The sequence below is a fragment of the Bos javanicus genome, chromosome 23 (assembly GCF_032452875.1).
Source record: "Bos javanicus breed banteng chromosome 23, ARS-OSU_banteng_1.0, whole genome shotgun sequence".
NCBI classification, from domain to species: Eukaryota; Metazoa; Chordata; class Mammalia; order Artiodactyla; family Bovidae; genus Bos; species Bos javanicus.
The window spans coordinates 10,833,721-10,855,797 of NC_083890.1; the positions used below are offsets into that span (position 1 = coordinate 10,833,721).

The 22,077-nt window shown below is 44.7% G+C and overlaps 1 protein-coding gene across 1 annotated transcript; it reads right to left on the reverse strand.

Moving 5' to 3' along the window:
• Nucleotides 1-358: 358 nt before the first annotated feature.
• PPIL1 (peptidylprolyl isomerase like 1) lies at nucleotides 359-20,963 on the reverse strand. The gene is made up of 4 exons (XM_061398059.1): nucleotides 20,615-20,963; nucleotides 17,331-17,485; nucleotides 2,313-2,381; nucleotides 359-1,548 (listed from the first exon to the last, which is right to left on the reverse strand). The coding sequence occupies exons 1-4, from the start codon at nucleotides 20,668-20,670 to the stop codon at nucleotides 1,328-1,330; spliced, it is 501 nt and encodes a 166-aa protein (XP_061254043.1). The 5' UTR covers nucleotides 20,671-20,963; the 3' UTR covers nucleotides 359-1,327.
• Between the last annotated feature and the right edge of the window lie 1,114 nt (nucleotides 20,964-22,077).

Below are 22,077 nucleotides of genomic sequence, written 5' to 3' on the forward strand. Positions count from 1 at the left end.
TCCATTTAAGAAAGCAAATACTACATCACACATTGCCCCTGAGTTCATGATGACACGCGGGTGTATCCCCTGCAAGTTCACCTATTGGTTCAGGTATCTCAGCACATCCACGTGGTTAATCCACAGGGGCGTCCCCCTCACTCAGAAATGCTGGTCGACATCACTTAACTTCCTTCTCTGGTACCTCCATTTAAAAGTCAAACCTCCTCTTGGATGGCAGAAATCTACTAGAGATCCCCAAACCTAAAATGATATGAAAGCCTAAAGATCAGTCCTACAATAAGTACTACTTGAGATGATTCAGAGGTCCGAATGGCTGTTAGAACCTCGTACAATGTTTAAGATCAGACTACAGCAGTGATTTCAACCATCAATGGCATTTTATTTTGGAAGTTTCTATGCATTCCATAGGTATTAACTTCCTTTCCCTCACCACTCCCTCCTTAAAAAAAATTACAAAGATTAAAAAAATACATATAAACTCTCTTACCTAATTTCTCTTAAGTCTTAGTTTAAAAAAACTTAAGTGGTGCTTCTCCTTTATGAGAATACTGTTTTTTTAAGGAGAACTCACAGTCTGCCTTTATGCTCACTACAGATTTCTACTCCTTCCTGGAGAAAAAATGGTCAATGCGCCTGCTTCTTTTTAATAAATTCATTTCTCGATTATTACACATTATCATTCCCCACTTGACACCTTCTTAGAAACTTGATTGTTGGATGCATTTTTCATTTGGCAAAAATTCAAAGTGGCTTTGCGTGGGATGTCTAAGTGTCAGAAACAGCAGTGTTGATGTTCTGAGAGGAAAAATATATACAGAGATGCATACAATCCCTGGAAGAACAAATGCAAGAGACGAAATAGGGGGCGCACACAGTTAAGAAGGCTGATAGACACTACTTGGTTTTGAATTCTATGGCTGTCAGCCACTAAAGACTGCAGTGTAGGCCAGAATATAAATTTCTACAAGAGGTTGTTAGGCACTGCGAAATGACAGAGTTGGCTTCACTTTGTTTGAAGTACATAAAGCAGACACACACGAGAAGGAGCAGTGTGGGTCATGTGCAGTGAGCAGCTATCTGTGAAAGATCGTGTAAGAGCATTTCTGCAAATGCTCAGTCAACGCAGGCACTGGGGAAGAGAAAAGAAGCATCTGATCAAAATATACTTCCATCTCTAACTCACCCAAGACCCCAGGCCTCCTCAGTGCCTCAGATTTGCAAGGCCAAAATGAAGTTTAGAGTTATGAGTCATTCTAGGTCATCTGCAAACTGGTTTGTTGGGGCCATCTCCAAAGACCAGGGTGTGGCCGAGAGGGCAGCAAGTCTACCCGGAAGGGTATGCCTTAATGATCTTCACATCGTCCACGGGGCGGTCCTGGGAGTTTGTTTCCACCATTCCAACTCGATTCACCATGCCTATACCCTGACACACACGGCCAAAAATGGTATGCTTGCCATCAAGCCACTGGGTGGGAGCCAGGGTCACAAAGAACTGGCTGCCGTTGGTGTCAGGCCCTGCATTGGCCATCGCGAGAATTCCAGCCCCTGGTGGCAAAAAGGAAGAGGAAAGAGTATGAGTAACCCTGACACTCCAGCCTGGACCTGCTATACCAGCCTAGGGATAGAAAGAAGCCACACCAAGCACCCAACTGGACAATCTTGCCCTCAGGGCAGGCTCTCTACTCTCGCACAGAGACTGACAACTGGACTACCCCAATGGCCTCCTCTTCCTTGTTTTCACCTGAAGTGAAGCTGCCCAGTCATGTGCGACTCTTTGCAATCCCATGGACTGTAGCCTACCAGACTCCTCCATCCATGGAATTTTCCAGGCAAGAGTACTGGAGCGCGTTGCCATTTCCTTCTCCAGGGGATCTTCCTGACCCGAGGATCAAACCCAGGTCTCCCTCATTGCAGGCAGACACTTTACCCTCTGAGCCCACAGGGAAGCCCTGTCTTCACCTATTCCTCAGCTTATATCCATCATGATCCCTGCTAACTGCTGGACCAGGTTCTCAATTCCCCTCAAAAATCCAGGAAGGTCTCCTGCTTCTTTGCAGAATCTTTTGCTTTCTTGCAACATTCAACAAGCAGTGAGAATTGAGATCACTCAGACCAGTGCTCTGAATCACTCAGGACTCCGAGAGGCGCCGCTTTCTCTAATCGGCCAGAGCTCTTTGGGGCGCTGCAGCTGGGCAGCTACATGGCACCACGCCATGGCGTCAGGCAGTCACCCTGAATCACTGCCAAAAGAGTGAGCTTTTAAAATCCACTCCCTCTTCCTACCCAGTCCAGCCAGATTGTACACTTACCTGTGAATTTCAAGTCTGGATGAAGTTCATCTTCAAACTGCTTGCCATAGATAGACGCACCACCTCGACCTGCCAGTTAGAAGATGGGAAACCAGTCAGTCAGTCTCACATCCCACCACACGACAAGAACTACGGTCCAGGGCCAAAAGATTGTTTGGAGTACGGGAAAGGAAGATCACCGCGCACACCCAGCCGCCCGCTAAGTACACTGCAACCACACAGCCCAGCAGCAGAATCAAGCACTGACACAGCACATTCAAATCACCAGTTTCATTTAGGTAGGACGTTTCTCTTCAAAATAACACTGGTTTTTTTTCCTGCTTATTAAAGTAATACATGTTCACTGTCAAAATACAGAAAACATAGATCATTATCAAAGGAATAGCAAATTCTCCTGAATCTAACAATCTACAATAACCACCATTCATGACTTGACGTGTTAAGAGCTTTCTTAATTTTTTACATTTTTATGAGTACTTCAGACAGGAGTGGTCTAAGACCTAAGCCTGTGCCCGTCACAGACATTGCTAATTAATCAGCATTTTTCCCTGCAGAGCTCAGATTGGCCTCTGAATCTGTACCCACCCACAACTCCAGACAGCTATTTTCAATGGATCAGAGATGGCATAAGAATTGAAACCTATTCACTACCTTAACCTAGATGAAGGGGAAAAAGAATCATTTAAGTCAGATAACTAGCTTAAGGAGAAAAAGGGACAGTGCTAAGTGGCAATGTGGCAGAAAATAATAATATTACAGTAAGCAGAATTCTTTAAGAGGACAGGCCACATACTGTAAGTGAAGGAGGAGACAGGCAGAGCTGGACTCCATCTCAGGCCAGGCTGCGAACATTAGGCTACACGCATGGTCACCCTCCCAGTGGACTCTGAACTCTGTGCCCAGGGTCTATAAAAACGGCATACCAATGGAAAATCAGACCCCCGGATAAAAGAGCCTCAAGACTTGTACTTGGACTCTCCATTGCCTAAAAGAATATGCTAATTATCTCTGTAACAGAACAAAGTGGTAAATTCCATTATGTTTATAGGGATATGACCACAGGGCTATTGATAAATATCCACTGTTTATCTAGTCTTGTGACACATAAATCATGGGTTAACTTTGATCGTATCTCTCTTTTACCTTGTCCAGACTAGTTTCAAGGAATTTGGGGAGGTGGGTTTGAACAAGTACACTTAGGGTATATAAAGTTTTCACAAAAACTGGTCGGGGTCCTCGGCTAAGAGGAGACTCTGCCTTGGGCCTGCTGGTGTAACAAACTGCACTCCACTATCTGCATTGTCTTTCTGAGTGAGTTTGTTTCCCGGAACATGTGGCTACAACATAAGGAGGATATGAAGAAACATGGCACTGGGAACAATTTGCTGGTAACCACCACCACATTATTTATATTATTGATACAACAGTCCATACTCTTGCTATGCTGGGCACCCAGGTTTATTGTTAGAAAAAAATGATACGTTAAATAAGAATTTACCACAGGAAAAAATGTCCTAATAGGAGATAACTTTCCTAATCAATTATTTAGTCAACCATATGCCTTGTTGAACTATTTTGGCTTCTCGGGGCTTTCCTGATAGCTTAGCTGGTAAAGAATCCACCTGCAATGCAGAAAACCCTGGTCCAATTCCTGGGTTTGGGAAGATCTGCTGGAGAAGCGATAGGCTACCCACTCCAGTACTCTTGGGCTTCCCTTGTGGCTCGGCTGGTAAAGAATCTGCCTGCAATGTGGGAGGTCTGGGTTCAATCCCTGGGTTGGGAAGATCTCCTGGAGAAGAAAAAGGCTACCCACTCCAGTATTCTGGCCTGGAGAATCCCATGGACTGTACAGTCCTGGGGTCACAAAGAGTCTTACATGACTGAGTGACTTTCACTTTCAAGTTGACCAGTCAAGACAAAACATCCTGAAACACAGTGAACAGTGGATTTTACCAGCTTATTCTGCTTGCCTGGCAGCCAGGAAACTGGCCAGAGGCAGGGAGCTCACTTTCTTTTACAGCCTGCTGTGAAAGTAGCATGTTAAAGCACCATGTCCACCCCCAGAGAGCCCTGGGCCCTGCTAAGATGTTTCCATGGTAAAAAAAAAAAAAAAATCCTTTGCTTTATCTTTTAGGATGCTCCACCACAGGGAGCGTGTCACAGCCCCTGGTTCAGGAAGGAAACACTGTTCTCATGTAGAGGCATGGGGGTGAATCCTAACAGAGTTGGGGAAACCTCCCACCTGGCCCAGGCTACCTAAGCTTCTGGAAAATTACTGAGCTACCAAACTATGTAAAAATTCATTCCAAAAATCCCATCTTGTCAGTATACCTCCAAACAGCATTTATATAACCAATACATTCCCTCTGACTACAGGGTCAAGGTTCCTGCTTGAGCCTGGGGTGAAGGTAGGGGGGTTAGCTGCAGGGCTAGGGCTGAAGATGAAAGAGGAGAAACAGGGCTATGGGGACAAATCCAGGTCAAGCCCTACCCCCAGGGCTTGAATGAGCAAGCTGAGGGTGAAGTTCAGCAGCTCGGAAGTATGATCTCTGCAAGTCAAGGACTGCCAGAGCCTCGTAGATGAAGCCTGGAGTTTAAGCAACCAGGAGATGAGAAGAAAGGGCCTGGAGGCCCCTTTTTACTCACTAGGCATAGTTTGACCAGTACACAGTTTGACAAGTACTTCGGGCCATGAAGACAGTTTAGTCATAATGTTATCTTTTCATAACTTAATTCAGTTCAGTAGGGTTTGCAGCAAAATGTCAGAAAGACAAATAATTCCAATCAAAGCATTCCTTTGGGCATGTGGAATAGGGCAGAGACGGTAGGAGGACAGGAGTAATTAAAGAGTTGTCTGGTGCAAGAGCACAACAGGTCAATGATCACAAACAAAGCCAACAACTAGGAAGCTCTGCGGTCAAAATGCACTGTGGGCTCCTCTGGCACAAGCACAGGCCTGTTTCCACACTCTACTCTCCAAGTTCTTTCACTCTTCAGTCCTCTCTTTCACATATTTACTCAAAATATGTAATATTTCAGACATAATACAGAGAGTAATATGACAAACAACTGTGCACCCTCCTCTCAAGGAATAAAAGTGTGCAGGGACTCCCCTGGAGGTCCAGTGGCTAGACTCCTCACTCCCAATGCAGGAGGCACAGGTTCAAATCCCTGTTCAGGAAACTAGATCCCCACATTTGAGAATTTGTAATTGAGGGTTTGCATGCCGCAACTAAGACCTGGTGTAGCCAAATAAATAAAAAGAAAAAGAAGAAAGAAAGAAAATACGGGAGTCTGATAGGGACAGAGTAAAGGGACAAAGTAGGTGATTAAGTAATTAACCCCATTAGGGGACTCTAAGTAGAAAAAACATGGGAGACCCCTGCAAGTTAACGATAAAGAGCAGGCTTGCTTAGAAGCATGAGACCTGCCCCCAAACAACAGTGGCATTAGCCCCACATCCTGCCCAGTAATCTCAGTAAGTTAATGAGCCCCAGGACACGCTCTCTGTACACATAAAATGCACAGTAATTTGTGGACCTAACTTGACCATATAGGGATGAAAAACTTTCCTATGCAACCTGGAGGAGGAACTGATGATAGAAACATAACGTCTACTCAGAAAAAAAAAAAGTTCTTCCCCTGGCTCCCCGCTTTTCCTTTGATTATAAAACTGTAGCCCAGCAAGTTCTCAGGACGTGGCAACCCCTCGCCTGCCCACCTGTAAACCACACAAGCGTCCTATTCTAATAAATCACTTATCTATATCTCTTTGCCTCTCACTGAATTCTTTCCGTGCTGAGATGTAAAGAACTGTGGTACTGGGAACTCTTTGGAACTTCCTGAAATGACACCAGACGGTTTCAGACCCAAAGACCCCAAGCACACACCCCCCACCCCATTTCCCTCTCTCAACTCCGCTATTCCCCAAGAGCTAACAAGGGCTGTGGGCTCACTTTCCTCTCAGATACTATTCTGACCAGGAATTTGTAATTTCTGTGCATTTTCTTTTCTACTACATATTGTCTGCATCCCTAAACAAGGATACTGTTGTTTGCATGCTCTTAAGTTTATATAAATGTGCTATGCTAAGTCGCTCAGCCATGTCCGACCCTGTGCGACCCCATGGACTGTAGCCCACCAGGCTCCTCTGTCCATGGGATTCTCCAGGCAAGAATACTGGAGTGGGTTGCCATTTCCTTCTCCAATACTCTATATATTCTTCTGCAATTAGCTTTTTTTGGCTCACACTGTAAGTGATATTCATCCATTTTGTTCCAGGCAGCTCTGATTACGCTGCAATCTTATCTTTTCTCATGGCGATGGATATTTAGGATCTTGCCCATGTTTTCGCTATCATAAACTATGCTGCAATAACCATTCTTCTACTGTCTCCCGAACACAAGTGCAGGAGTATTCAGGGATGATACCTCACTGGGGGACGTGCAGGCTCACAGGTTATGAGCGTTTCACCGTTACTACATTTCCCCAACTATCTCGTCAGATGTGGCCCAATGTGCACCGCCCCCTAGTGCTCTCACTCTCACTGCCTGAGGTCCTTTTGCCAGGCTTTCTAAAGTGTGTCAGCTCTCTTGTGTTTTAAACTGCGTTTCCCTGGAGCTATGCAAAATTTCATGTTTAGTGGTTATTTAGCTTTCCTCCTCTGTCAATAGCCACATTTCAACTGAGTGGTCTGACATTTTACAATGTGTGTGTGTGTGTGTGTGTGTGTGTATTTTTTTTTTCACTAGTAGGATTATTCTAGATACTGATCCTTTGTCAGTGAATGCTTTTGCAAGTATTTTTTTCCAGTTTACTTTTTTCACTCTTTTAATGGGATCTTCTGGCACAAAGAATTTTTTTGCAGTTGAAATTCCTTAAACTGTTTCCATATGACCTGTGCTTTCTGTTTCTTAAAACTAACAAAACATAAATCCTTTCTTATTCCCAAAAGTCCTCTGATGTCTGTTCCTCCTGCTCCTCACCGACTACAGAAACCTCTCAAGATGAACTGAAGTGGCATCTGAGACATGCAGAGTGGTCTCCCACACAAAGATCACCAAACTTGGTGCTACCTGTCCCCACCTCTTCCATAGCTGATGGGATCATGGATCAATATCCAGCCCTAAAGCAGCCAAAGGTCAGCCAGTTTACTCATTAGGAGGCCCGTGTGAAAGCTCTGCTTGGGGCATTTGACACGAGAAGGTGACTAACCACAATCCAATCAAAGCCTCTCTTTCAGCAAGGAAGCCTCTAACAGATACTGAAGCTGTCTTCTGAGCATTTCCAACCCCTTCTCCACAGCCTGCCTCAACCTCAGAGACAAAAAAGGCAGGTACTGACCAGTCCCTTTTGCAGCTAGGGGTGACCAGATGACCCAGTTCTGACTTACTAACGTATACGGAAGCCACTGAATAGAGCTTCTAAGAAAGCTACAGCTTTCCTGACAAAAAGGGAGACTCCTCTGTCTCTCATCTTCCTCCTTGGAAAGCAGAGGTGATGTCAGCAGCAACGGCAGCCATCTTGCAACCATAAGACAAGTTTGGTACCAAAGGCCAAAGCACCAAGAATGGAGGAGTGGATCCAGCAAGCCTGGATCCCTGACAACTCCACTGGGCAGGGGAACCAATGCCCACAACTGCTTAACTCCAGACATACTGTCACATGAAAAAAACAAAGCCTCCGTGGTTTTCTGTTACTTGCAGCCAAAAGGATCCGAAACTGATACAACCACTTGGTTAGTTAACAGTAGGAAGGGGAAGCTGACTAGTGGGGCTGCTAGTGGATTGCCAGGGCAAATGCCAGATACCAGATCTAACACAGCAAATGACACTACAGTTCCCAAGAAGCTTTACGTTCTTAAGATAAGAGTCCTCTCAGGCTCACTTGCCTTTGGGGTCAAAGAGATCTGGATTTTGGGTCCCACTTCACCGCAGACTAGTTGTGCAACCTTAAGCAAGACACTTACCCTCTCTAAACCTCAGTTTCCTTGTCTGTAAAACAGGAATAGTAGTAGAAATTATATTTCATAGAATTATATTTCATACATTTCATAGGACTGTTACAAGAATTAAATGAGAGCATGCATGTGATATATAAACCATGTGATATATAACATGAAGCACACAGAGCGGCATCAGTGATGATGAGCCCCCTTTGAGGTAATCTGAACATCTTCTGTGAGAGGTGACTGTAGATCATGATCCACCTTGGGAGTCAGTCTGCCTGAGCTTATTCTAGTTCATCTTCAAACCTCCATTACTCCCTGGCTGCTCCTTGCTCTTTGTGGGTAACTTTGCTTCTTATTTCACTGAGAAAAAGATGAGAACTTGCACATATTTTCACCACCAAATTCTCTTTCCTTCCTACATCTCTACCCGTTTACTTTCCCTCTTCCGTTATTAATACACTCAAACTGTCCAAATGATTATCCTACCACCACACACCAATCAAGCCCATTCACCTTTAAAAAACTCTGCAACTCCGATGTTCCGCTGTCCTATATCAACTTTCTAGTACATCATTCCTATCAGCATAAAAGCATGGTATTACTATTTCCCATTTTGGAAAAACGGCAACAGTAACAAACACTGTCTCCAAGTTTCCCCCTATGTCTCTGCATCAATTCCCAGAAAAACTCCACCCCCCTTCTCCGGCCTCTTGATGCTCTCCATCCAGATGCTTGCCTTCACCACTCCGTGGAGACGGCTCTTGTCAAGGTCGTCGGTACCACTACGTCGTCATTAAGTCCAACAGTCAGTCGTCAGGCCTCACCCTGCCTGATCTGCGAGCAGCGTCTCATAGCTGCTGCCGCCCTTCCTGATATCCCACCTTTACTGCAGCTCTTCACTTTCCTCTGCTTCCCTTCTCTGCTTCCTTCTCCTCTGTCACAGATGTTAGACCTGCATTGTTACGTGACGACTTCTCTTTCCAGTCCTTGCTCCCTCACCCCTTTATCTTTCACAGGTGTTACCCCATTAAATCTCTTGACCTCCTAACTCTATCCAGGCACGTGCTTCCCAGAGGACCAGCACCCAGGGAACCGCTATCACCGTAGTCCAAACCACAAGCTTTAGCTTTGACAACAATGAAACCATCTAACTGGCCTCCCTGCCTCCAGCTTTCCTCACTAGTCTATCCTCCAAGTGGAACTCAGGGGGATCCTTTTAAAACAAGTCTGATCATGGCAGACCTCTGCTCAAAATCCTCCAGTGACACTTCTCCACACTTAGGACAAAATGCAAAGTCTTCACGACAACTTACAACACTTTCCAGGGCCCCCCGCCACTCTCGCCCTCGCCACCTGCTCCAGCCACACCAGCCTCTGCTGTTCTTGCAGAGCACACTGCACTGAGGCCTCTGACTGCTGCTCCCTCTGGATGGCCCGGCCCTGACAGTCTCACGGCGCACTACTTTACTTCACCCAGAGCTCCACTCACATAACCTCCCAGAGGTCTTCCTTAATCACACTATCCACAATACCACCTCTCTCCATATCCCAGTGGTTCTCAACCAGGCGACACTCTGCCCCCTGGGGACACTGAACAATACGTGCAGATACTTTTGCTTATCACACTGAGGGATTCTACTGGCATCTGGGGGTAGAGGTCCAGGAAGCAGCTAAACATCCTACAAGGCACAGGACACTCCCACAACAAAGAACTGCCCTGCCCAGCATGTCAGTGATGCCAAGACTGAGAATCCCTGCTCTACCCCTTATCCATCGTTTTTTTCTACATGTACTTATTTGTTCACTCTCTCCTACTAGAATGAGTTTCACAAGGGCTTTCTTAGTCATTACTGTATCCCCAGCTCTTAAAATAATGCCTGGAGTCCAACAGACATTTGTTAAATGAATTAATAACCAAAATGAATAATAAAAACCGTATGTTTCTGTGCTCGTATTTTGTATCAAGTCTGCGCTAACCATTTTACAAACATCTGCTCATTTACTACTCACAATAACCCCATGAGGTACATATAACCACACTCCCCATTTACAGATAAGAAGCTCAGCGAGGTTACATAACTTGTCTACAATTAAGAAGTGTTCATGTGAAGCCAAGATTCAACCCCAAGCCCACCAGGCTCCACAACCCTCTGTTCACCCCAACACTACATTACCTTGCCACGGACCACAGGTGGATTAAATGTCCTCACATACTTTCCTTACAAAGCATCCCAAATGGTCCCCGATGATGCTGGATCAAACCTGAACTTCTGTCTGTGAATCTCCATGAACTGGCCTGATCTAAACCCCACTCTCTCTCCTACTACTCTGCACTCTGTCCCTAACTGGTCCTCCCTTACTATCCCTTAAACACACAGTTCAGGGGCCTTAGAAATCACATTTCCGGCATCTGTCCTGGGTGTGGAGAGGTAGTTGGGCTGCGTCACCGCCAGTCCCAGTGCGAGACACGATGCCGGGGTGACAGCTCTCCCTCACACCCCAGAGGCCTCTCTCCCTTGCGCCTCCTCTTTGCATTCATTCTGAAATCTAAAATGCCCTTCCCTGTCCTCTCAAGAGTTAAAATTCTACATTTCCTTTAAGGCTCACCTCAAAATATGCTTCCATCCCATTCCAGTCCCACTTCCACTGTACTTTTCTCTTATTATGAATTATTCCAACCTATGTTCTATAGATAACCGAAAGCGTATAACCATGAATGTGCATATTTATTGTATTATTACTTTCTGAAAGTGAGTCACTCAGTTGTGTCCAACTCTTTGCAACCCCTTGGACTATACAGTCCATGGAATTCTCCAGGCCAGAATAATGGAGCGGATAGCTGTTCCCTTCTCCGGGGGATCTTCCTAACTCAGGGATCAAACCCAGGTCTCCCACATTACAGGTGGATTCTTTACCAGCTGAGCTGCAAGAGAAGCCCAAGATGACTGGAGTGGGTAGCCTATCCCTTCTCCAGCGGATCTTCCCAACCCAGGATTTGAACCGGGGTCTCCTGCACTGCAGGCGGATTCTTTACCAACTGAGCTATGAGGGAAGCCTCCATGTTATTACTTTCCTGTTGTTTCTTATAACGAGTACCTTGTCTTCCTGGCAGGGCAGGGAGCTCTGCAAGGAAGAGAAAAATGCCTTGGCTTCTAATGTTTAAATACTCCTCACAGACCTTGGAATAGTACAGGATACCCCGCAGACTCTTACCAAACATTCATCAAATGAATAAAAGTAACAATGAGCTTGCTGTTCAACACTTTACATTTCAGGTGTTCCTGGAGCTACTAAGAGGTGAGATGAAATCAGTGAGGGCGATGCACAGCATAATCAGCGTGTAGTTAATCAGCGCAATCACGGCAGCCGGCGAGCACCATGAGGCCAAGTGCAGAGCGGGAAGAGTGAAAGCAGAGCTTGACGGGAGCCAGGTCACACAGGGAGGGGAGACAAGAGGTCAGCAGACAAGACACAGGAGACATTCAGAGGGCTAAGCGCGCTTTCCACACAGCATTATTACAGTAAGGGAGATTTAAAAGAAAAAGATGGTTTAAAATGAACAGGAGGTCAAAGATAGCGGAACTCAGAAAACATCTGGCAAAGGTGTATCAGAAAGATCATGCAAAGTATAGTTACAGAGAAGCCAGACTGAGGGACAGTTGGGGATGGAAATGATTCATTGACCTGCTGAGGAGCTCAGGATGCCACGCGCAGCATATCTTGTGTTACCTAATCAGCTAGCAGTCCATACTCAGGACCCAGGAGGGCCCAATTCCTGCTTGCCTTCCGTCACAGGCCTGCCAGCAGGCTTAGCTCAACTACTCACTATACTTGAGGTTGGATGCAATTATTTGGAAATCTTTTGAGTGATTCAATTTCATTAAAATTACATCAGGGAAATGTGTGTGACATTATGAAGGATTGAGAACCAAGTATAGAAATATTGGGAAGCTCTGATATGAGCACTCACATCTGAGTCACTTCCAATTCTTGTACACTAATCAAGGACACTCTCAGTTCTACTGGTGTTATAAATTAAAATTTTATCTCGTAACAAAGGAGAGAAGGAAGACAGGAAAGAAGTACATCAACGTGTTGACAGGACATTTTCAGACTAAGAAAGTGGAGTGAAGCAGAATTAGACTCTGCCCCCTCCAATAACGGATGAAGCAAACCCCCAAAATTCAATCTCTTTCCAAGTCAAAAATTCATCAGCAAAAACCAAATTGGAAAAGAGAGACAATCTTATTCCAAAGATTCTGAAAAGTCAGTCAAGGAAAGAATTAAGAGATTCTTCTTCCTGCACTCCTTAAAAGGAGAAATCAGGAAAGGAGGCATGTCACCCAGAGAATTATTACACATGCCCTCCAATTCTGTGAAGCCAACAAGGGGAGTAAGTGAATAGCCCTGAAGAAGTTAAGGAGAAGCCCACACACCAAAGGCATTCAGCGGTGGCGGTCAGGCTACCAGCAACGGCCACCTTAGTGGGCAGGAGGAACACAGGGCCATGATGGGGGATTAGGATACACTACTCCAAAGTAAGGTTCCATACTGAATATTTCAAGTTGAAGGAATCTGAGAAATAGCAGGTACAGGAAGGACTTTCTTACCTTCCCCTGAAGTGGGCATAAAGACCCTCAAGTGAGAGACACCTTTCGTACACCCAGAGGAACGGAACATTCCTACCTCCAAGAAAGAAGGACATCAAGAGAAATCTGAATGAACAAGCCTTGCTACGTCTCCCCTAGTTTACTACACTGAGCTCATACTCATACCCACTTCTGTCCGGTAACATCTTCCCACAACTTTCCACTCAATCAACGCTTGCATAGAAACGCTCAGACCTTTTCAGGTCTCCATTTCCTTGTAAAGGAAATGTTATGCACAACTTATATGAAATGAATTTGTAGGCTATTCTCTTGCTAATTTATCTTCTGTTGTGGAAACACAGCTGAGAACGATAAATGGTATGAGGCTTCTTCCTTGGCTCCAGCTACACTCAAGGGCTGCCCAGGGCCCAGGGCAGAAGGACACCACTAGCATGGAGTCTGGGAAGACAGAGCAGAAGTTGGCAACCGAGTATTTGGTATGGGAAAGGTAGCTGGTCCCACATAGGTGGGGACAGTGACAAAGAGAGTCCACTTACACTGTACCCAAGCGAATAAAAGGTAAGCTCGGTGCAGGTTCCGACACTAAGCATGGATAAGGCGACAAGAAGTGGCACGGAGACTGTGCGAACATACACAACAAACGGAAGGAGGGAGAAAATATGACCCAAGAAGGGCTTCTTCGTGGCTGTCGCAGCTACAGACACTTCAACAGTAAGAAAAATTCAACAAAACAAGAGCTCAAAGACAAGGTAATATAAATCAACAGGATACGGTGAAAAGATTGCAGAGCAAGTTCTCTGCAAAGTTTGAGAGCCAAATGACACGAAGACAGCACTAATAAATAAGTCAGAGCAGTAAAGAACAGAACAGACATGACTCAAAATTGAATAAGCCAAAGTAAAGGTCTGAGATTATTTCAGCGGGTGCAGGAAAAAATAGAAAAACATCACCTCACTTACTCAGAAGAAATGTGACAGATACAGAAGGTGGAGGTGATGAAACAAAGAAAAACCAGTTCCATGAAATAGAAAATCCAGTAAGTATAAAAGAGAAAATATTCAGAAATACAAAAAAAATGTTTCCCTGTATTGAAGGAAGGAGCAAATCTGGCCTCAGTATTTTCCACAGCTATGTTCTAAACCAGAAGGCAATGGAGCAGAATTGTCTGCAAAAATCTGAGGGAATTTGTCTGGCCCAAGTGTACACAGTCATGGTCTTTTTTTAACTGGAAGAAATTGTTAAACATGATTGAATTAAAAAATATAACACCCTCCAGCCCTTGCAATAAAAGCCATTTCTGCCTTCTAGTACTTACAAATAGAAAAGCCTAGTGGTGAGCGCTGAACCCTCTGAAAATGTAAACCCACTCTGTAACTGAAGGACTCATGGGTGCAGTATAGAAAACGCTCTAAACTCTGATAAGGAAAAACAAAACTAACACAAAATTGGGAGCAAAGGAGGGAGGACAGATGTGAGATAACGGAAAAAAATATAGATACCTGCCCCCGGTTCCTGGCACAAGGCTTCTAAAACCCTTGTAATTTCTCAAGTGATAAGAACACTAAGAGTATTTCTTGTTCTAATATTTGGTCTTTGACCCTGTCCCTAACAGACAGCTCTTGAAACCTTTATAAATTCCTAAGTGATAAGAGCACGAAGACCATCTTTTGTTTCAATGAGGTGACTCTGGGGGGCTCCTGGATGGGGGCTGGTCGCCAGAAAGACCAAGTCATAATTAGAAGTTAGAATTATCAGTGTTTGCCCCAGCCCCTTCTCCAGAGAGGGAAGGAGAAAGCCTAGAAATGGAGCTAATACTTGATCATGCCCACAGGAGGAAGCCTCCATAAAATCCCAGTAGTATAGGCTTTAGAGAGCTTCAAAGCAGACGAACACATCCACATTGGGAGGGTGATGCACCCCAACTCCTCAAGGACAGAAGTTCCAATCTCCAGCACCCTTCCAGATCTCACCTGAAGCATCTCTGTTCATCTGTATTCTTTGTCATATCCTTTAATAAACTGGTAAGTAAGCACTTATGTTTCCCCGAGTTCTGTGGCCTGCTCTAGCAAATTAATCAAACACAGCTGGTGTCCAAGGAATTGCTTGATGTGGGGAGAAAAACTCCATATATTTGGTGACCAGAAGTGTAAGAAGTAAAGTGTTCTGTGCGAGCACATAAAAGTAAAGGAGAAGCCCAGGAGGGTAGAACTGAGTTTTTCCCAACACAGGAGGTAGACAAAACTAAGTTTTCCCTAAACAATAGGAATGGGTAGAAATTTAGGTATAATTGCCTCATCTTTCAGAGCAAGAAGTCAACTTTTCTGTTAAATAGATACAAAATTAAATACAACACTTTTTCTTTAAAAAACAACAGTATCATAACATAGCCTAATTCTCTTAAAATTATTTCCATCTAGCTGGCGCTCCATCCTTTTAACTAGGTATCTAAAATGCAAGATGTCTAGAATAATGGTCACCAAAAGCTAATGTTCATTATTTCTGAGAGGTGGGATACTGGGGGAAATAGCTAACGGTGGTTAGGGATCCTTAGGAGGTATCCTTATGAGTGATTTTTCTTGTTTTGACCACATTGCGCGGCTTGCAGGATCTTAGCTCCCCAACCAGGGATCAAACCCAAACCCCTGAGATGGAGGCACGGAGTCCAAACCACTGTACCAGCAGGAAATTCCCCCTTATGACTGATTTTTTGGTTCTTTTTTTCTACTTTCTTTTATATTCTGTATTTTGAAGTGTGTCCATATATATCAAAAAAATAAAATGCCTCTTAGTCATAAAGGATAAACAAAGGACAATTAAGAATGACAAAGAAGAAAAAGACGGGAAAAAAGCTGCCACAGAGAGACCCAAGCTGACTTAAAGGGAAAAGAGCAGGAGTAGGAATCAGCAGAGAAAATGCAGATTGAGAGGCAAGGGCCCTTGAAAGGTATAAATGCTGGCATCTACCGATTTCAGTAATAAATTCCACCTAAATGATGGTAACTCCCGAATTCGTACCTCGATCCTAGACCTTTCCATGAACTCCACACTCATATCCCATTACTCATTCTACAGAAGATCTGACAAGTCTTTCAAACATAGTGGCCAAAACCCAAACCAAATTCTTGGTCCACATCCAAACATGCTGTTCTCTCCGCTTTCCCATTTTACTAAACTCAAGTCAAGAACCTTAAAGCCATCCCTAACCATCTCTTCCTCTCACCCACTTGCCCCTCCCTCTTTCCAACCTCAGCAAATTCCACTGGCTCTGTTTCTATCAAAACATAACCTGAATCCAGTCACTTCTCACCACCATCTCTACTATCACGCGAGTCCCAGCCACATCGAGACTGGCTGACGACAGCTGCTTTCTAACTGGTTCCCAGCTCTCACTCTTGCCCCATCTCTATTCTCCAAACAGAATTCAGTGATCTTTTAAAAGAATAAGTCAGATTGTGTCACTCTTTTGCTCAAAACCTTCTAATGGCTCCCCTCTTATTCAGAATAACACCCGAAGTCTCTACTACTATGCCCTACAAGGTCCCAATTGATCTCCTACAGGGACTCCCACCTCACAGCCTCTGGACCTACTGGAATGTTCTTCTCTCAATAACAAGGTTCATTCCCTCACTTCCTTCAGATTCCTGTTCCAACCACACCTTCTCAGACAGGACTTCCCTGACTTTTCCACTAAAATCCTATCACTGAATCCTTTTCCTGCTTTATTGGGAACAGGAGGGTTTTTTCCCTTTATTCTGAGCCATGTCCCTCGAACTCAGATCTGGCACAAGGTAGGTACTCAATATTTTTTAAATGAGTGCATCAAAGAATCCACTATTTTCTTTTCCTTAAAACGCTGCAAATATCTTTCTTCTGATTATCCAGACCGTGTGCTTAGTCGCTCAGTTGTGTTCAACTCTTTGTGACCTCATGGATTGCAACCCACCAGGCCCCTCTGTCCATGGGGATTCTTCAGGCAAGAATACTGGAGTGGGTTGTCATGCCCTTCTCCAGGGGACCTTCCCAACCCAGGGATTGAACTTAGGTCTCCCGCATTGCAGGTGGACTCCACCATCTGAGCCATCAGGGAAGCCCATGAATACTGGAGTGGGTAGCCTATCCCTTCTCCAGGGGATCTTCCTGACCCAGGAATGGAACTGGGGTCTCCTGCATTGCTGGTGGATTCTTTACCACATGAGCTACTTACTACAATTCAGGCAGATATTATTTGCTCTTAGTAAGCAACACATAGAAGTTATGAGAAACTCTGTAAAGCTCAAGAGTCAAGACTGGTTTCTCGTCATATGCGTGTGTTTGGGGAAGAGTATGTGGTAGCAAGGGCAGAAGTGGTTGCCAGAATCAACTAACCCAGGCCCTGATACTTGGAAGAGAGCTCTGGTTGCCATATACCCAGTTATAAACAGGATGAGATTTCAGAAACTATCACTGACTTAACTGTACCTGTCCCTGTTGGGTCACCTCCCTGGATCATAAAGTCTTTGATGATTCTGTGGAATTTGGTGCCATTGTAGTAACCTCGACGAGCCAATTCAGCGAAGTTCTTACAGGTCTTTGGAGCATGCTTCCAGTACAGCTCCAGCACGATGATCCCCATGCTGCAGGGGAAGAGGACAGTAGAGCTCCAGTCAAGAACAAGGTCATGGCACACAGGAACGTTATGGGACCACTCCACAAGTCTTCATTTGCAAGCTTATTGAGTCATGAAATGATGATAAAGATCAGATTTCATGCTCAGCAAAGGAAAACAACACAATGCAAATAACATAAACACAGACATCTCCTTTGAGGAAAACATGCTGGGGCTTCTGGTCCTTCTTTCAAGCAAAGTAACCATGGAGAACTAAAAATCCTAATGCCTTATACACAACAAATCACGGATCACTGGAAACCAATATAACCAACCCCTAAATTAGGGAGAAAAATCTTACACCCAGTTTATAACTTTATTTAAGTTGGATATTAAAATATTGGGAATTCACATTTATTTACATATACCTAAGTTTCTGGGGGCTCCCCTGGCAGCTCAGCTGGTAAAGAATCCACCTGCAATGCAGGAGACCCTAGTTCCATTCCTGGGTGAGGAAGATCCCCTGGAGAAAGGATAGGCTACCCACTTCAGCATTCATGGGCTTCCCTGGTGGCTCAGATGGTAAAGAATCCGCTTGTAATGCGGGAGAGCTGGGTTCGATCCCTGGGTTGGGAAGGTGCCCTGGAGGAAGGCACAACAACCCACTCCAGTACTCTTGCCTGGAGAATCCCCATGGACAGAGGGGCCCGGCAGGCTATAGTCCATGGGGTCACAAAGAGTCAGACACGACTGAGTGACTAAGCACAGCACACAGCACAAGTTTCTGGGGATGAGGTGGAAACTGAGTAAATGAGAGACAGAAAGGCTTTCAGTGATTTTTGGGCCATATAAATTTGTAAAAAAATTAATGGAAAAAAAAAAAGTACAATTTGTGTGTATCAAAGTGCAACAAAGGCAACCTAACCTGATTACTTCAAACCTTGTCCCAAACCTGAGCAAACTCCAGGAGACAGTGAAGGACAGGGATGCCAGGCATGCTGCAGTCCATGGGATTGCAAAGAGTCAGACATGACTGAGCAACAACAATGTGATGAGCACTTTTCCCCCTGAAAAGTGGCTAAGAAAAAGGAACAAATGAGATTTAAGACAGGTGCTTTCCTATCTTAATTTCATTCATCTACCTCCATTTCATCTCTCACTTAGACTTCAAGCTCCAAGAATGTAAGAATTGAGTCAACTCTGTATAGCCTAAATACCTAGTGTGAAGCGCAGTATAAGGACTCTATAAATAAATGTGGTATGTGCTAGAACATAGCTTTCTAAAAGCCTTTCTAGTGGCAATTCATTTACACTCTTAACATTTAACATAGATTAACAGTTACTCTGTGCAAGACATGGTTCTAAGTGCTTTTCCTCTTACAGAGGAACATTCTGGTGGATACTTTTAAAATACAGGGAATAACTTTTTGGAACAGCAATCAGAAAATAACCTATACAAATCTGGAATGTGCATACCTTTTGGCAGCAATTTCAACTTCTAAAGTTTCTACTCTATGTGAAAACTTACAAAAGTGCTTGAGGATATAATAGGTGCAAAGCTGTTTATTCCAGTAATTGTCCTAACAAAAAAATGAGAAGGAATTTAAATGTCCTTCATAGAGGGAATGACTAAAATATGAAATATCCATACAGAAGGCTGCATGTATTACATGCAAATTACAGAAAAAAAACATACAGTATGATCATACGGTCTTATTATTGTTTAAATATAGAACATAAAAGAGATGTCTTTTTGTACAGAGAAAAAGATCTGCAGATCATCCAACATCAGTTCAGTTCAGTCACTCATTCGTGTCCAACTCTTTGCGACCCCCATGGACTGCAGCACGCCAGACCTCCCTGTCCATCACTAACTCCCAGAGTTCACCCAAACTCATGTCCATTGAGTCGGTGATGCCATCCAACCATCTCAATCCTCTGTCGTCCCCTTCTCCTCCTGCCCTCAATCTTTCCCAGCATCAGGGTCTTCTCAAACTATTAGTAGTGTGTTTACAGACAGGAGTGGCTGTCACTTCTTACTGTATACACTTCTACAACTGCTTGAATTTAAATTTTCATTTATTTTGTAACTAGAAGAAGAAAAAAAAAACAGGTAGTTGAGAAATTACATACTTTCAAGTTGACCAGAAAAAGTAGAATTTTCCCTTGTAAGAAGATAGGCAAGATGGCCAGGGGACAAAAACAGCATCTGAGAGAACTGTGCTCTGAAGGAAAGCAGCAGAAGCAAGAGGAAGGCAGAAAGACAATGGCTGGACTCTGGCTTATTGATGTGCAAATGGAAGACTGTAGGCAGAGAGGTAGGCAAATATGGGATGAAAAAAATCACCTTTGAAGGAGAGACCACAAAATTTGAATTTTATATTGCTGGAGCAGTAAGAAATTACTTAAGGTTATTTGTCCTACTTCGGAAAGATCTCTTTTAACTTTTTCCAAAGAGGCAATGGAATGAATGGGGCTAAAGAACCTAGCGCAGCAGGCAAACAGATCAGACTCCAAATGAGACTCCCCTACTTTACTAGCTACAAGACTAATCAAGCAGTTTACTCTGTAAATTTTGACATTTCCCCTGCTAAAACTAGAGAGAAGGTGGAATAGTACCTACATGATCTGAGTTGCTAAGAGGAGTAAACTAAACGTGATGCTACACACAGGGGACATGGCACTCGCTGTTTGGTGCTCAATACTATCACTTTGACAGGAGGGAATGAATGCGCTTCTTCCTGTGTTCTCCTAAAAATCTGTGTAAATAACGGACCTACTTACAACCCTTAATATTTACATGTCTGTCTCCTTCACTATACTGTAAGCTTCTAAAGGCAAGGCTGTTTCATCCACCTCTGACCCTCCGATCCCACGTCCCTGGCCTGTAGACTGAACGCGCGCTGGTTGAATGAAGGATGAATGAACCGAGGGGTAGAAGGCGGGCACTCGGGCCACTGTCGCTAACAGCGCAAGTGGGTGTGCAGCTCGGACGCGGGCAGTGGCGGTCCCCACTCAGCCCCAAGGCGGCCCTCACTACCGCCCCTCCACGAGGAGGCTGGCCTTCCGAAGGCGCGAGCCCGGAACGCAGCCCCGCGGCTAAGCCTGAAACTCCGCGTCGCCTCCACCAGCCCAGCCCCGGAGGCCGGACCCTCACCTGGTCTCCAGGTACACGTTGGGCGGCTGCCAAGAGTCTGGAGGAATCGCCGCCATGGCGAGGCTGGCGGAAAACTCCCGAGGCGATCGCTACTTCCGGCGTCGATTCGCCGGGACCCGCGGCTGCTGCAACCGGCTTCCGGTTCCCGCCGTTCAACTCGAGAGATGCCAAAATTGGGGGGATTTGAGACCAGGCAGAGGAAAGACCCCCACCCCAACCCGCACCTCCAAGGCCGAGAATCTAGAGCGTGAGGCTAAAGCAAGCTGTCTCCTAGGACGGAGAAAAGTGCCAAGCTCCATTGGAGGTGATCTCCGAGTGGAGAGAGACCGCGCCATTCTATGGACTCTCTGATTGGTTCGTTTAGGCATGGGGTGGGGTGTGACCGACCGGCAAATCTGCACTTCTAATAGAGTTAAAGCCTAACCTGACGTTTGGAAGAATTTCTTAGTCCCACAATAGTGCTGAGACCCAAGAAGAGGAAGAGAACGGAAGGGGATAGAGATGAGAGCTGCCAGAAACTAACACTAATGTAAGGCGCTGTACATTTACATAGCACTTGGACATTATTATGTTATCTACTCTGCAAAACAGCCCTGTAAAATTGATGTTATTCCCATTTTTCAGATGTGAAAACTGAGACTCAGCAGGTAAATGACATATGTCCATAGCCAGGCTTCCCAAGTGGCTCAGTGGTAAAGAATCCACCTGCCAATGCAGGAGACACAGGTTAGATCCCTGGGTCAGGAAGATCCCCTGGAAAAGGAAATGCAACCGACTCCAGTATTCTTGCTTGGGAAATCCCATGGACAGAGGAGCCTGATCTATGGTCCATGGAGTCCCAAAAGACTTGGACATGGCTTAGGTACTAAACAACAACAGGTCCATAGCCCCATAGCCACAAAGCAAATCAAACTTAGTCTCCAAAGGCAAAGTGTCTGGGGAGAGGGAAGAGGGAAGGACTGGGAAGAAAGTCAGAGATAAAGGAAGGGAAAGCTAGGAGAATGAAGATCAAATAGGTCAGGGCTAGAAGCAAGGATTAGAGTGACTGTGGCTGGGATAGATGGTAGTCCAAGGTTGTTAGGAGTGTTTACACATTATCAAAGACAATGAGAGGAAGTTTGGAGGGAGGACAAGAAAGAAATGGGATCAGTGAACATACTGTAAATGCTTTGCACACCACTTGATAATGGCAGTTAAATGAATGCTTACTTTATACCAGGCATCCAGTAAGCACTATTGTGTACTTTCACATCGTTAAAAATCAAACACAAATGGAACTCAGACTTGAAAATTTCCTCATTCACAATTTGTAGAGGTTATACTTCATTTATAGTTATTGTAAAATATTGGCCATATTCTCTGTGCTCTGCAATATATCCTTGTAGCTTATTTTTGAGCTTTTGACAACACTTAATCTTCAAACCCACAAGAGGTAGATATCACTATTCCCCCTTTTACTTTGA

Excerpts from the sequence above, each read along its gene's own strand:
- PPIL1 (XM_061398059.1), bottom strand. The coding sequence starts at position 20,670 with ATGGCGGCGATTCCTCCAGACTCTTGGCAGCCGCCCAACGTGTACCTG. Across the intron at positions 2,382-17,330 it reads AGGTGACCCAACAGGGACAG|GTCGAGGTGGTGCGTCTATC; the intron begins GTACAGTTAAGT and ends TCTAACTGGCAG. Across the intron at positions 1,549-2,312 it reads TCCAGACTTGAAATTCACAG|GGGCTGGAATTCTCGCGATG; the intron begins GTAAGTGTACAA and ends TTTTGCCACCAG.